Below are 15,612 nucleotides of genomic sequence, written 5' to 3' on the forward strand. Positions count from 1 at the left end.
AATGGAAAGAAATCTCTATTCCCCGGCCCTTACGGGCTTGCCTAACCTGCCACCCAGAGGCTGCAAGCTTCCCAAGATAATGACGAATCAGGCCCCTACACATGTGGATGAAATGGCGTCTTTTCATAGTCACAAGGCTGGACACTCACAAGGGTTTTGCTTTTCTTCTGTTCACCCTCTCTTCATTCCTTTTCATAGGCACCTGTGTGAAGCCTTCGGTAACATTACCAGGATGCTTACGGCGCTGAGATTTCCTACACAAACACTTCTAGAACTAATTCCAAAGTCCCTACTGTGACAATTTGCAACCAGGATATATGAAACTAGGTCCAACAGGGCCAGCTGGCTGGGGGCTCTAGGAGTCCAAGATGGCCTACGCAGGTACACGCAGATACGCAGGTCTGCAAAGGAGTGGGAGGAAAATGGTTCTCCCGCATTTCTGTTCTCTGAAAGTAAATTTAAGACGCAATCAAGATTCAGAAAAGAAGGTACCCATAACCAAGGCTGACCAGCATCAGCTATGGCGCACTTCTGACAGGGGTTCACAGGTGCTTTGCGGATTCAAAGGGCTGAGATGGGAGAGGGGGGCACACATGAAACAGGCTGGGGCTTTACAAACAGGTATGGAAAAATACAGGCTCAGCTTCGAGCTGGTTCCAGCCAGCTCTGCAGGGGTGGGAGCGGAAGTTGGGGGCTGGGTATCTAAGTGGTTTTGAAGGCCTTGGAGATAGCGGCATAGCAACAATCTGGTGCAGTAAGTGCGCACAACCATCAGCTGATAGCGAGCAGCCATTCACTTGCCGCGAGCCGCGAAGCGGCAGCGCGGACGTCACCACAGCCGTCAGCGTTTGCCGCATCCTTAGACTCACTCTGGACCAGCCGCAGTCACAGCTGCAGGACCTCTCTGGACCAGCTCGGTCGCAGACTGCGCAATCACCAGACCACTGCGGCAAACCAGCCCAGCCGAGCCGAACGCTAGCCATGGCCGACCCCGAGAAGCAGGGACCCGCTGAGAGCCGCGCCGAAGACGAGGTGATGGAGGGCGCCCAGGGTGGCGAGGATGCGGCAACCGGCGACAGTGCCGCTGCGCCCGCGGCCGAGGAGCCTCAGGCTCCCGCGGAGAATGCGCCCAAGCCCAAGAACGAATTTATCGAGAGCCTGCCCAATTCCGTCAAGTGCCGGGTCCTGGCGCTCAAAAAGCTGCAGAAGCGCTGCGATAAGATCGAGGCCAAATTTGACAAGGAGTTCCAGGCTCTGGAGAAGAAGTACAACGACATCTACAAGCCCCTGCTTGCCAAGATCCAGGAGCTCACCGGAGAGATGGAGGGCTGCGCGTGGACCCTGGAGGAAGATGATGACGACGACGAGGAAGAAGAGGACGAGGAGGAGGAGGACGAAGAAGAGGCGGCAGCTGGCGCAACTGGGGGTCCCGACACCGGCAAGATGTGAACACAGCGGCTGACAGGTGATAAATCCCCTGCCCCTTTTATTTCCGATGTCGGCAGACTTTAAAAGGCTCAGGTTTTGCCCAAAATACATGTGAATCTATTCTGACATTCCTAAATTTAAATTGAATCAAGTAGATTTTGGCTAGCCCGTTTCTAATCTGACTTTTATGTGTGTAAAACAGATGCCAAAAGACGTTTTTAAGAGAAGGCTAATTAAGCTTATTTTTTTTTCTCCCTGCTCTTCTGTGAGAACTGGACTTGAGACTGATGAGAGACGGTCAGTTAAATGTGAAGTGCGTCACACGTTGAAATCCATTCATCACACTACACCTGAACACCCAAGCTAAGACTGAACTCTTCTCCATGCTTAATTTCTTCAGTTTCTTTACATTTCTCAGCACCGAGGAAAAGGAACCCAAGGAAGACGTCATCTTTAAGACTTTTGCGTTTGCAAACCCAGACATCAGCTTTACCCTCTTGAGGAGACGGGGCATGGAGGAAGCCTGGACCGGGTGACACTACTGGCTAGGGAAACTGGAATTTAAAGTTATGGAAAATGTTTTGATATCTGAGTTTAAGAAAGAACATGGTTGCGAGACAGAGGGTGTATTCCATGTATAATATTGTCAACACGTGCTCACTTGTGGTCTCATGTTTTCGGTTCTCTTGGTAGTGTGTGTTTATGAAATCGTAAAAAATTACCCCAAAATGTTTTAAGTAGTAAACCACCTTAGAGCATTTTAGAAATATAATTTACTTGAAGAGATGTAGAATGTAGCAATTCCGTAAAGCATGTGTATCCAGTGTTGCGTAGTTTGACCTTTGTGAAGTCTTTTTGTCTTGTAGCTTTTAGCAAGTAGCTGTGAAAACCATCAGAACCCCCCAATGAAGCTAATGTTTGGAAAAAATATATACTTGAAGAATCAATCCAAGTGTGTATCCCCACCCCCAGCTCAGAAATAGAAAGGGTTTAAGTTTGCTTGTATTAGCTGTGCCTTCATTATTTTGCTATGTAAATGTGACTTATTAAATGGTGCATAATCATTTTTATTGCTTAATTAAGGGAGAAGGACATATAGGAAGGACTTCTGGGGAAGGACATTTAATGTAAAGGCCTTTAGCTTCTTTGTGGGTTTTGAATTATCTGTGAATCAATGTTCTGTAAGAGTACAAACATAAAGTTGTTTACCACTGTGGTGTTAACAAAACAGTATTTTCAAAAATAAAAAGACTTGTTATTCTGACTGCCTGTGTTCTCATCTATAAAAGTGGGTGGTAACGGTCCCTTCCTCACAGGTATTATGAAAAGAAAAGGAGTTATTCTATATACAGCACATAACAGCAGTATCTGACACACAAGAGTAATTTCCAGCTATTATTATTATAATAAAGACAAAAGACCCTGATAGAAAATCCCACTCTTTTCCTCTCCTGCTACGCAACAGAAAATGGTAGCTTTATTAATCCTCTACCTTGGTGATTCCTTATTATCAATAAAAAAAATATGTTTTTTAATTCAGAAATACAGGACATTCAAAAACTATCCTGTTTTGGTTTCCTTCACATAAAATCTGGTTTTAATTTCCTCTCATAAAAGGTAAGACTTTAATGACGCATTATGAATTCACCCCACCCCCACCCCCACACATCAGACGCCATTCTCTTCCGTTTGCTGCAAGGGTTAATCATACTGCAGCAAAATCTGATGACGACGTTGGAAATGGAGGGTGATATTAACCTGTTGCTAATGACAACAGTTGACTATGAACAACTCTAAGGTTGTGGCAACTTCCTACGGCGTGATCAACCCAAATGAAGGAGGATGTTACATATACTATGATCATAATTGTATGATTATTTTAATTAAAAAGGTAATTAAACTCAACATCTTCAGAAATGGAGGGACTGCCATTTAATATTTCTTCAGGTCTAGCAAAAACTTAAAAAATAACTAAATAATAAATAAAGTGTCTAATCACTGGGAAATTTATTTTAAATGTATATGATTAGTTATATAAAAAACCAAGAGACGGAACGGAAAATCATTAGATACAAGTTTGATAAATTGATTGGTTGTCAGATATATTAAATCAATAATTAATTCAAGGCATTAAAATATATAAGATTTCTTTTACACTAGAAATAATATATATACATAAACATAAGCTAGCCTAAAATTTAAAAATGTGTATAATATATGTTAAATGGGGGGATTTCACAAAAATAAGCTTCTGACTTAAAAATGATCACAAAAACATTAATCTTCTAAAATTAACTTATAATTTATCAAAATTCAATTCAAAGCCCAAGTGGGATTTGGAACTTAATACAATTTCTATATTGTTCACCTATAAGAAAAGCTGAGGCTACCTTCAATAATTTAGAAGCAAATCAGACTTTAATAGATTCAAGAAAACATTTTTAATGAGAAAATACACAAAATATTTATCAATTACTAGGTACAGAAAGGCTAAGATTAGGACGCACACAGCCAAAATAAATAAACAAACACGACAAGACAAAAATTAGAAAACAATCAAGTTTTGAGTCTATAACTCATTCCAAATGCAGTCAAGAACTGTGAATTTTATCTACAGCAGATACACGCAGCCAAAGGTTAATGGTCTTAATGGTTTGACAAATCATATGAAAATTAGTACTTTTCAGAGATAATTAGCACTTTTAGAAATAGACATAAAGAACCTGAGCTGACTATTTTAAAAAGGAAGAAGTATTAGGGAGGAAGATGTGCTTCTGTGCCCAGCACTAGGTGAAGCGGGGCTCTAACAAGCCTGGAGACGTACATGCTCCAGCTGCGTACTCTGGCCAGCAGGCATTATTTTGTATTACATATATGACTAGCAATTTTTTTCTGGCTAGTCATAGCACCAGACCACTGCTGGCTCCTCTTTTAAAGAATTCAGGGACGTTTGGGATGGATGTCAGTTTCATCTCCTCACTGAGCTGGTCCCAGACGTGTGTCTCCTGAGCTGGGATATTTGATAGTGCGTCACAGCTGCACTGTAATGTCGGCAGGACACCATCTTCCCGGGCAAGGAAAATACTGCTTTGCGGTAAACTGTGTTAACCCCTGAGAGGCCAAACTCGGCAAAGCACAAAGTAACCAGCAGCACTCATTGTACATTCAGTGCCTGCTCTCAAGAGTGTGACGCAGAAATCTGCAGCACTTCAAGGCTCACAGTGTATGCTCGGTGCTGCAGCTCTGCCCGTGTGAAGGTCCACATACATGCAAACACAGGCACTTCTTCACTGCACATACATGTAAACAAATGTCTTTATTCAGCTGAAACTTACATAAAACAAGACATTTTAATAGCAGCAATTTCAGATATTCACAATACTGTGCAAATACTGCCTCAAAATCGTATTTGCAAAGGTATTTTAGAAGTTCCCACAGCATTAAGATGGATCGGTGCTGTGGAGAATCTTTAAAATACCCTATATATGAAAGAAATGCAAGTAATTGAGTGAGACTGTGAGGACCAAGTGACAACGGCATTCTTCTACACAAAGATGAATAACCTAGTACAATTCGTTAATAAAATCAATCCAGCCAAATTATCTGTTAACAGATTCAAAATGCCAGACTTTACATTTTTATTCTTGGAATTTTGTCACTAAAAAGCAATTGTAAAGGCAAGAAACAATCCCTTTTTATACAAAACGTATCTGAGACACTTTTAACAAAAGAGAGGGGGGCTGAAAGAATACAGAAAGGATGATATAAAAGAACATACAAGCAAACCAAATCCCCAAAGAAAACACACATTTACACAGCAGACTACACAGTATTACAGGTATCCATGAGGGGTTTGTTGTATTTTTTGCTTGTTTGCTTGTTTCTTTTTTCCAGACAGGGTCTCAGTATGTAGCTCTGGCCTACCTTGGATCTCACTACACAGGCTGGCCTCAAACTCAGAGATCTCCAGGGTCCTGTGATCAAAGACTGAGCCACTATACTCTACTCATGAAGCTTTGATGTATTCCCTGGTTCAAAATCCAGACACAATTCTCCACATTTACAGCATGCTCTAACTACAGAAAGCTTTCTTTCTTTCTTTTTTTTTTTTTTTTTTTTTAGAAAATTATACAGTCTGCCTGAACGGAGAAGCAGTAAACTCTCAGTCCCTTGCTTCCCCTGGGGAACAAGACAGGAACCCTCAAGCTCCGCTGTAGGCTCTCAGAGGCAGAGTGCATATCAATCAATCAAGTCCTTTTCTTCTAGCTGCATAGCTGGGCCAAATAATATAATTCTCTGGGTTTCAACTTCATCACCTGCAAAGTGGTTTGCATGTTAAGTCCTCAGGACAGTGCCTGACACATGGTAAATACTCCGGAAGCGAGGCTACTGTTTGCTTCATCGTTTTGTCCCTGTAACAATCCAGTGCAAGTAAAATGTGCACCTTGAAGACTGCACCCCTCACCAGTGTTTGTGAAGGGCCACAGAAGTGATTTAGAGCTACAGCTCCATTCTTGAGTTCTCTCTGTGGATTTTGAACAAAACTGGAATTTAACTGCATCAATTTAAGGTCATTTTTACATCAGTGGTAATAACATGCTATGGAATATAAAAAGTCCTCAATTCCAAGGAGGGAAGCAGAGCGGCGCAAGCCAGATCTGACCACTACTATAGAAAGACTTAGTTCACACCATTTCTTGTCCTTGAATGCAGGAAAGGCATCCAAGTGGGATTTGCACTCACAACAGCAAATACCCAAAGTTTCAATCCCAACACAAAAAGAAAATCAACGATAACCTGTAATTCTTTGACCAACCCTTTCCCATAATAGGTCATAGGAACTCCATTTCAAAGGAGTTCTGCCCTTTACTATGGAACAGTGAAGAGACCCATTCACAGGGGGCTCCTAAGACCATTGAAAAACATAGATATTTACATTACAATTCATAACAGTAGCAAAATGACAGTTATGAAGTAGCAACGAACATAATTTACGGTTGGGAGTCACCACAACACGAGGGTTGCAGCATTAGGGTAGCTGAGAATCACTGCTTGAGAGAAAGAAATTCTACAGAGCCCAGGAAAAACCTGAACAAGCGGCAATTGGGTTTCCCCACTCAGTATGCTAGCCTAAGACTGTACACTCTTATCCAGTTGGCGAGGCATCCATGCCTATAAAATGAACACTCAATTAAACCCTAAAGGTTTAATACGGTTTGGATAGCTCCTGGACAAGTGAACATGTGGGAGTTCCTAGAAAGAGATGCATCCCAAGGGGCACAGGCTTCTTCCATACCTGACCTCTCCCACACCTCATCTGAGGCACTCTCTCATGTGCACCCTGTGGAATGTCTTCTACAATGAATTAGTACAGGTAACGATGTTTGCCTGAAATCTGTGAGCCAACCAAGCAAAAACAACCTGAGGCTCACAACTGGCACCAGACAGGGACCAGGGAAGTCTTGAAACTCGAGTCCTCAGCCTGTGGGATATACTTGTACTGCCCATGGAACAGGGAAAGAAATAGGTTAGAGGACTGCCCGGAAAGTTTGCTCTGGAACTACTGCTTGCTCACTGTTAGTGTAAAACTCCTGCGACTTTAGGAGTCACTAAAGTAACCTACATTCTGAGAACGCACGAGATAAACCGGAGTTGTCTTGTTACTACTCGTGGGTTTATGGGCTATCTTTCTAGCCCCACTAAAGGACCTCACAGTAGACACTCTGTAAGAGCAGCGCTGATGTCAAAGCGAGGCCAGCAACTGAAAAGCAAGAGACAAGAGAACAGGTATGCCTTTTAAACAAACACGAGCTCTCCTCAAAGGGCAAGTGATCATTGACCTTGAGAAGCACTGGGTTCAGCAACACTCATTAGGACACATGTGCCAGCAAGAGAAATAAATAGCGCAGAAGGTAAGGCAAAGGAAATACTGTGTCCTGGACCCGCTTCTGGAACACAGCTGCTCTGCTAACAAGATAGTGGTGGCTCTCATCACCTGCGAACAGGAAGCTAGCTTCTCTAACTTCGTAAGTCTTACAATCTAATCCCCTACCTAAGCCATGTAAGCTGTACAAGTGATGCTTCCCAGCAACGCCCGGCTCCTCTTTCCCTGAAGTAACAACCAGGTTTATCTATCACTCTACAAAAGGCATTTTCATGTATGTGTGACCTCTTATCCATTTCCCAGTACCCAAGTATCAATGGGCTAGCACCTAGGTCTGGAACAGATCTGTCCCCCAGAGGTATGTGTTTAAGATTACCTCTCTGTCTTCAGATTAAACCATGGCAATTTAGTCTTCCTCAGCCTCGTTATACTGGCATGTGAGAACAGATTGTTTCCCTAAATAAACAGCTATATTTCAGTATTCCCACACAGTTTATCTTGCAACTGTTGACTCAATTAAATTGTTGATTCAGAGAAATGTCTGCTAAATATGGAAAGTGTGAGGAAAATAATTTAATCACAATAAAAGAAGAATTTGTAAGTGCCTAAAACTGCATCAACTACAGCCTATATTGCTTTCTAGCCACGCATCTTGGGGATGCCTTGACGGAACACACTCATACGTTCTTTCATCACGTGTGAGCTTCACAGTGTGTCCTTACACAGACTGGGACAAACACACACCTGACGACTGAGGTGGCTGCCAGCGTGACAGAGAATGAGAATTCCCAGAGAGAAGCTCTGTCTACAAAATCTGACTCCCTGATTTGAAGAGCAGTGATGAGGAGAAGTTAGAATATTTTATGTCCAGAGCCTGACTACATCGTATCTTGGGCTAGACTTAACCTCTTATGCCATCCTGTGGTTAACAGAATGTTGGGCCTACCATCCTGTGATTAACTGATAAAATCCTTTGGAATAGATTAACTTAGCAGGCAGCTTCTTGCTGCAACCTGCCTCTGAGGTTTCCATCAACGTACTTTTAAACTGCCTTGCTGGACCATGGAACCTGGAGTAGCTGAGCTCCATGCTGCCCAGGCCTTGGTCACTCATTTGGCTCTGTTATAAACAACCTCTTACTCCCTTTGAGGTGAGAGCTCTGCGAGGTTTTTTTGTTTTTTGTTTGTCAGTAATACAAAGTACAGCATGAAAAATACATGAAGCAGCAATAATTTGTTTGCTACCGCGCATTATGCTCTGTTGGCGTCGTTCTTGCATAAAACCGGCAGAAGCCATCAGCATGGGAGGATGGAGTCATATTGTGACATTATGAGACTATGATATCATTAGGCGATAAAATTTATTCTGTTCCATTAGAATCTTAAGGGATCACATCGGCAAATATGGTTTGTCACAGAGCAAAATGTCACCATGGGTCAGTATATACCTACATATGCACATGCATCTGTTACAATGCAATGACCAAAGGGAGGAAGAAAGAGGAATAACTGTAACCAAATTGTAACCAATACTTGTTTTATGAACTTGTCATAAACAATAAACTTGTTTTTACATAGGAAAAATATCCTGAGAATAAGCTATTTGGTCCCTTATCCAATATAGATTTTCAATGATTTCAAAATCATCCAAGAAAAGACTAGACTCCCAGAGTCAAGGATGGTGGCTTGAAAGAGCATGGCTCCCATAGACAAACATGCTTGAATGCTTGGTTCTCAGCAAGTGGAACTTGGAAGTTTCCAGGTTCTCTGACTACAGCTTTGTAATTATTAGTGAACTAAAGTCCAGAGTAAGTTAGTTTAGAAATCAGAATTCTCCAGGTTTCTTAGGTAAAGGAGAATCCTGGAGTAAAGTGGGGACTCAGAGCTGTTGTGGCATGGAAAGGCCGCAATGTTGTAGCTCCAGAGCCCGATGTTTCCACCGTTATGTTTTAAAATTGACTTCATTTATCACGTTCCTGTTCCTCTGCTGTGCAACTTCAAGAAACTGCCTCCATGGGGGAAACACAGAACCTGGGATAAACTAGCACCATATTTCTGGGCCACAGTCAATCAAATTTGGCTCTAGAATAAAGTATCTCTTAATCCCTTTGAGGTGAGTTGTGTGTGTCTGTGTGTGTCTGTGTGTGTGTGTGTGCGCGCACACTTACAAATACAATCTTGCGACTCTACAGTTTTATTCAGAGCCTAATTGAAGCCTAGCTTCCCTGTGTCCACAGCCCTCCCCCTTGGGGACAAGCATTTTCTCATCTCCCACGCCCTTACTCTTCCAGACAAGCTTTACTGCTAGCCAATGTGGATGGCAGCTATGTCAGATTCTTCCCTCAGTGACTTGCATCGCATTCTAACTACACAGCTCCACCAAAGAATGCATGCTTCCTTTTATTCTTGTTTTAGCATCTCTATCCATTTACCACTCAGGTGACTTCACACTCACTGGTGACTGAGGCTGGCATGCACAACCAAAGGAAAGACTTCTATTGAGACTTCTTTCCTGAGACTCACATAAATTCCCTGCTTTAAAGTAACTGCCTGGATGTTATCAGATAGTCAAAGTAATAGATAGCCAAAGTAACAGAACTTCCCTCAATGAACCAGCTTTATTTATAGTCTGTTATCTATTATACAGCTACCCAAACTAGAAACCGTGACAGGGTCACCAATTAAAGCCTTGCGCCAACAGAACCAGACACCTGTTGACTGTGTCACTCACATATAACCAATGTATGATTTCTACAGCTTCCATGCTGACCCTGGCCGTTCTTTACCAGAGCTAATTTGACGGCCTCCTCTCAGGTCTCTGTGCACATTGTCTATTTCCATAAGTTATTTTTCTAAAACTGAGATTATCATTCAATACAAACCCAACTCAAGGCTTTGATAATCTTAACTCTACAGTTCTTGCACCGACCATGTCCTGGCCCAGTGACAAATCCCTGACAGTCCCTATCATCTATCAACCCTGAATATTCTGACTCACACACTCACTCTGCCTAAAATGTGCCCCACATCTATGTTCTTAAACGTCTTACAAAAAGCCTGCTGCTTCTCCCGTAGTTCCATGATATGTGATATATAATTCATGTAACAGATACCATAATCTGTCACATATCTGTGTACATTCCCAACCACAGAAAGAAGGGTAGACAGTAGTCATCTCCCATGTCTGCAACATGCCTGGCACAGTAAACACTCAGGGTCTGTAAAGTGAATGAACGCCTGCGTAGATTTTCATAGTTCAATACAGAAGTAAACAAAATCTATTATTTACCTTCCTCTAACAAGAAAACTCAAGGACCGAGATTCATTCCAAAAGTGCAGCTAAATCTTTAAACCTGAATCACAGATCTCACCTTAAATATACTAAGCCACTATTGTGATATTTGAGATGTGTGTATATCATTTTGTTTGATCTACAGATCCCCAATTAGAGTCCCTACCTTACAGAGACCTACCTTGGCTGATAATAGATAAGACACCCATTTCAGAAGGAAATCTGATCCACACTAAAAATGCAAAACAGGTTGAGAAGAACCATACAGGCAGGCCTTGCTGTTTCCACATAGACGCTACTAGCATTAGACACACTAAGGAAGTGTCTATAAAACCCGACCAGATATGAGTTAGAAACAGTCACTGGAAGGTGACCCAGAGAAGGCACAAAAGCTCTTTCCCCATACCTCACCTTATGCAGCTCTTCATCTGTACCCCACTGTAAGTGAGCATTTCTCTGAGTTCTTTGACCCATTCAATCAAATTAATCAGCATGGGGGAGCGCAGCCAGGAAACCCGATTTACAGGCCAGTTAGTGGGGACCACAGGTAAAGTAGCCAGAGACTGGGGTGAGGGAGCGATGGTGTTAGCACAGAGGATTAAGCCCCAAGAGAGTTCTGATACTGTCTTCAGATAGAGACGTCTGAATATGAATTGTCCCTTCAGGAGGTGCATGTGTTGAAGCTCAGTTCCCAGCTTGTGGAATTGCTAAGACGAGAGGGGGTCGCAACAGGACCACCTTTATCAGTAGGTTAACCCATCAAAGCCCTATTAACTGGGCTATGAGGAATTGGTCCTAACAGAGGAAGTAGGCCAACAGGGTTTATCACTGAATGATGTCTCGTGCTCTTGGCTTCTTCCTGCCTTGCTGCAAAATCTTTGTTTACACTGTGTGAAGATTTGTCACTGTAATTGGTTTAATAAAGAGCTGAGTAGCCAACAGATAGGCAATAGGGAATAAGTGGGACTTCCAAGCAGAGAGACAACCTCAGGATGAATCTAGGCACGCAAGAGATACCAACAAGACACTGGAAAAGTCAGGCGGAAGGTACTGAAGAAAGGTTAAAAAGTCACGTAACAGAACATAGATTTAAAAAATACGGGTTACTTAAGGTATAAGAGCTAGCTGGAAACAAGCATAAGCTACAGGCTAAGCTTTTGTAATTAACAAGTCTCTGTGGCATTATTGCAGGCTGGCAGTCCCAACCAGAAAGTACTACTACCCGGCCTCTCGGCTTGCCTGGTTGCCATGGTAATACCATGCCATGCTACCTCATCGCTCCACCAGCTCAGCTCAACTGAGCGCCAACAATCTTTACTCGGCTGTATTTTACAGGTAATTTGCAGTGCTAGTGATAAGAAGTCTGATTATCACTACAGTGCAGCTCAGAACTGAGCTGGATTAGTGAGCATGGAGGCTCTACTGTCCACAATGGAGTTAATTGCCTTTTCCCTGGGAGGCGGAAATCCTGACAACTCCTAGAGGTGAGAAGTAATTAGTGGTGAAAGTATAGCAGGCAAGGCTCTGGGCCGGCTTATTCTACATGCACACGCTGACACCATTTATTTATTCAACACGTTTTCATACCACTTTGGCACCAGGCATTCTGCTAGATAGGAGAAACCTGTGCTTCCCATTCATTTTACTCCAAAATAACTCCCTATATATTACTGCATTCTCACGACTATCTGAAGAGTCAGGCAGGACAATTTTTTTGTCATCTTTGCTTTACAACTGAGATATCCGAAAGCAAGCAGTTTATGTGACTTACTGACTTAGGGTCTAAGTTAGGAAGATGCAAATCTGTAGCTAAATCCATGTGGTGTGGAATATTCCTTTACATTGTGTAAAGATGTGTCACTGTGATTGGTTTCATGAAAACTAAAAGGCCAAGAGCTAGGCCAATAGGCTGGGCTTCTGGACAGAGCAAGCTCGGAGAAGAAACAGAGAGCGCCAGCAGGATGCAAAGGAAGGAAGACATAAGCCACGAGTCACGTGACAGCTAGAAAAATTTAACCTATAAAAGCTAGTTAGAAACAAGCCTAGGCTAAGGCCAAGCTTTTATAATTAATAAAAGGTCTCCATGTGGTTATTTGGGAGCTGGCAGGCAGAACAGAGAAAGACTTATTACACATGGTGACTAATGTGGAGTCACAAACATCCACATAAGGCCTGAGAACGCTTTAAAAATAAGAGTTCAGAACATAAAATCAAACGCAGCTTCTCAGTGACTGTAGTCTCTCGGGTAGGTTCAGAGGCTTACAGAGACGTAAGTACCAGCGCCTGCCTGCAGACTGGAGCCAGCCACCAGAGCCATGTGCCAGCACCATGAGAAAAGCTGAGCAGTTTACACTTTGTCTCACATGATCACAGAACACCTCAGGTGCTCAGTAAAGACAGATACAGCCAGACAAAGACTTCTAAACAGGCTATAGAGTGTCAAAAACTGTGTGTAGGCTTAAGAAAAGAAAGTGGGCATAGACAGTCATAGAAAAAACAAACAGTGTGAAAATAACATAAAGTCTTTAAAAAGAGAATAAAAGGGATAATACACAAAGAGTCTTGATCCTATATGGTCTCGTGCTTTTTTTTTTTTTGGTTGCTGATGGGTAAACTACAGCTGTTGAAAGATGTGGGATTATAAAAGCGACTGCTAAATTAAACCATCCTAGATACTTCAGGAATGCCTTGACTTTAAAATGAAAGTCAGAAAACCTATTGCTTTAGGGAAGATGTTATGCTTTTTTTTTTCCACAGAAAACAAAAGGCTGTGGATTCCTTCAAGGTTGATAAAGATCAGGTTTTATTGAGGAAACCCCCTGAAAATCCTGGCTACAGACATAAAGAAATAAACCTGGAAAAACTATAAGGCAGGTGATGCATATTTTACGTGCTCACACATAAAACAAAAAATCATCTTTGGCTGGCTTGTGTACAACACAAAGTCCATATATCTGTTAATGCAGATATATATGTTACCTTTGAAAGTTTGTGTTTGCAGAACAAAGCAAACAGGTGGCCTCATAGACTATACCAGCCAAGACTTCATATAAACCATGCCCTTTCCTATTGCAGAGACTGGAAACAAATGTTAAGGCTAGCTCTCCCAGGACTTGACCATTACCCTAATTTTCTCAGGGTCCCCCAAAGACAACAGGAAGCAACCTAGAGAACACAACGCACATATACCCAAGAAGTGGAGTGGGTAGTTTTTGGTCATTTGGTGGGTTATGGATGATTGTCATCATTTAGGGGGGGTTGGTTACAAATTATTACTGCTCATGGACAGAGAGAAAGCTAAACAAAGGAGATTAGATTCAGGAATCTCTTTCTGAAGGGAAAATGGGGGGTGTGGTATAGAAATGATGGGGTAAAAGGGGAGATTGCTGACTCTACTTTTGAACAATCACTATCTAAAATATTTTACATTGGTATGTAATTATGTATACTGATACAAATTTAAGGTTATTTTTGTTATACTGTATATGTTTCGACTCTTGCTTAAGGTATTGTACCTATGCAGCTAATGCAAATTTCTAGTCCTTAAATGTTATTATTACAAACTAGGATATTATTACAAATTTAGGATAATAAAAGTTGGTTAGTAGTTAGTCATCTATAACAAACAAATTTATAGCCATGTTAGATATGTTTTCAAGGTCAAACATATTTTAGCTAGACTAAACAGACTAGACAAGCCTAAGCTAAGGCCAAGTTTCCATGTGGTTACTTGGGAGCTGGTAAACAGGACAGAGGAACTCATTACATCCGTCTCACTCTCTTAAAATTCTCTGCAGCCTCAAGTTCTGCTTCTATGGCCCTCACCTCCTCCACAGAGAGATTACAATATTATTTCAATCCTAGACGAAAACATCCAAACATCAAGAAAATAAAATAGCCAAATCTCCATCCAGCAGCCCAAGGTCAGAACTAACCTGTTGTCCTTACACACGGCCACTCGGTCTCCCCCGGGTATCAACTTCTTCTGTTTAATCACTCCATAGCTTTCTCGGCACACCTTCGTTTAATACAGAAAAAGATACGTTTTCATTTCCTTTAACTAATTTTCCTTTCTAGAACCCAAGTGACTCAGAGGAACTAGGAGTAAATCTAATTTAATGACTACATTTACAGGAAATGGGGAGGGGAATAGAATAAAATTCTGAATCAGAAAATAACAGCACCTTGAAAACATCTTAAGTCATGTAAAGGAATCAAGGAGAAAGTGACAGGAACTGTAGAAAACTGTAGCTTGTAATGTCAACAGTACAGAGGACTAATGCTTCAGTAATTTTCCTAAGTGCACAGAAAAACACAGGCCCCTCTTTGCAACACATTTACTGAAGTCAAGATATGATGACTAAAATAGCTTGATTTAAGTCTCTGATGTTGCTGTCTGTAGGAAATCTACTGTTAATTATGACTCACAGTTACCATGAAGAACAGTCACAATCACAAATACAGGAATGCGTACCGTGAAGTTGAGGCAGAAAGTCTCCTCGACATCTTCACCAGGGTAATCTAGAAGCTCCTGAAGACTCCTAGTCACAGAAGAACAGCAAAAGAGGAAATCAAAAATGCAATGTTGTTTCTACCTCAATTATGTTCAGAGTCTTAGTCAAGAAAAATAAAGTCTAGAGAATATAAATCCAGAGAACAGAAAGCCATGTACCTAAAACCTTCAAGAATTAAGGCAGCAGACTGTATGACCTCCCTTCCCAAGCTGACACACTGTTCTCAACTGAAGATGAGATTAACATGGATTTACATTTGATGGGCTTGTGTTTCTTCCTCCTTAGCATTGCCAGTATGTACATACATACGTACATGAGAACATGGTACTGTAAGGACTCCATCGTCTGGTGTTATCCATATATTTTAGTAAAATAACCCTTCTGCCATTATCAAAAATAAAAAGGTCACAAAGTCACTGTCGTGTAAATGAGACTGGCCTCACGTGTTTAATACCCGGTCCCCACTTGGTGGTGCTATCTTGGGAAGTTTAGAAG

At 41.8% G+C, this 15,612-nt stretch overlaps 2 protein-coding genes across 3 annotated transcripts in view; one reads left to right on the plus strand and one right to left on the minus strand.

Annotated features, from left to right (window-relative positions):
* The window catches only part of Herc3 (HECT and RLD domain containing E3 ubiquitin protein ligase 3), a 99,536-nt gene that overhangs the window by 13,098 nt on the left and 70,826 nt on the right, over positions 1-15,612 (minus strand). Inside the window, exons 21-23 of one of the 2 annotated variants that reach the window (XM_075983951.1) lie at positions 15,078-15,144; positions 14,539-14,621; positions 7,123-7,189 (exon numbers count right to left, since the gene is read on the minus strand). In XM_075983951.1, the coding sequence (XP_075840066.1) occupies positions 7,138-7,189; positions 14,539-14,621; positions 15,078-15,144 (202 nt within the window). In that variant the 3' untranslated portion in view covers positions 7,123-7,137. Of the gene's footprint in view, positions 1-7,122; positions 7,190-14,538; positions 14,622-15,077; positions 15,145-15,612 lie in introns of those variants that run through there. The other variant, XM_075983950.1, reaches the window with a different exon arrangement.
* Positions 829-2,692, plus strand: Nap1l5 (nucleosome assembly protein 1 like 5). The gene is made up of 2 exons (XM_075983956.1): positions 829-1,465; positions 1,699-2,692. The coding sequence occupies exon 1, from the start codon at positions 982-984 to the stop codon at positions 1,447-1,449; it is 468 nt and encodes a 155-aa protein (XP_075840071.1). The 5' UTR covers positions 829-981; the 3' UTR covers positions 1,450-1,465; positions 1,699-2,692.

The sequence above is a fragment of the Microtus pennsylvanicus genome, chromosome 8 (assembly GCF_037038515.1).
Source record: "Microtus pennsylvanicus isolate mMicPen1 chromosome 8, mMicPen1.hap1, whole genome shotgun sequence".
Classification (NCBI taxonomy): domain Eukaryota; kingdom Metazoa; phylum Chordata; class Mammalia; order Rodentia; family Cricetidae; genus Microtus; species Microtus pennsylvanicus.

Coding starts and splice junctions, on each gene's coding strand:
- Nap1l5 (XM_075983956.1), top strand. CDS start 982: ATGGCCGACCCCGAGAAGCAGGGACCCGCTGAGAGCCGCGCCGAAGAC.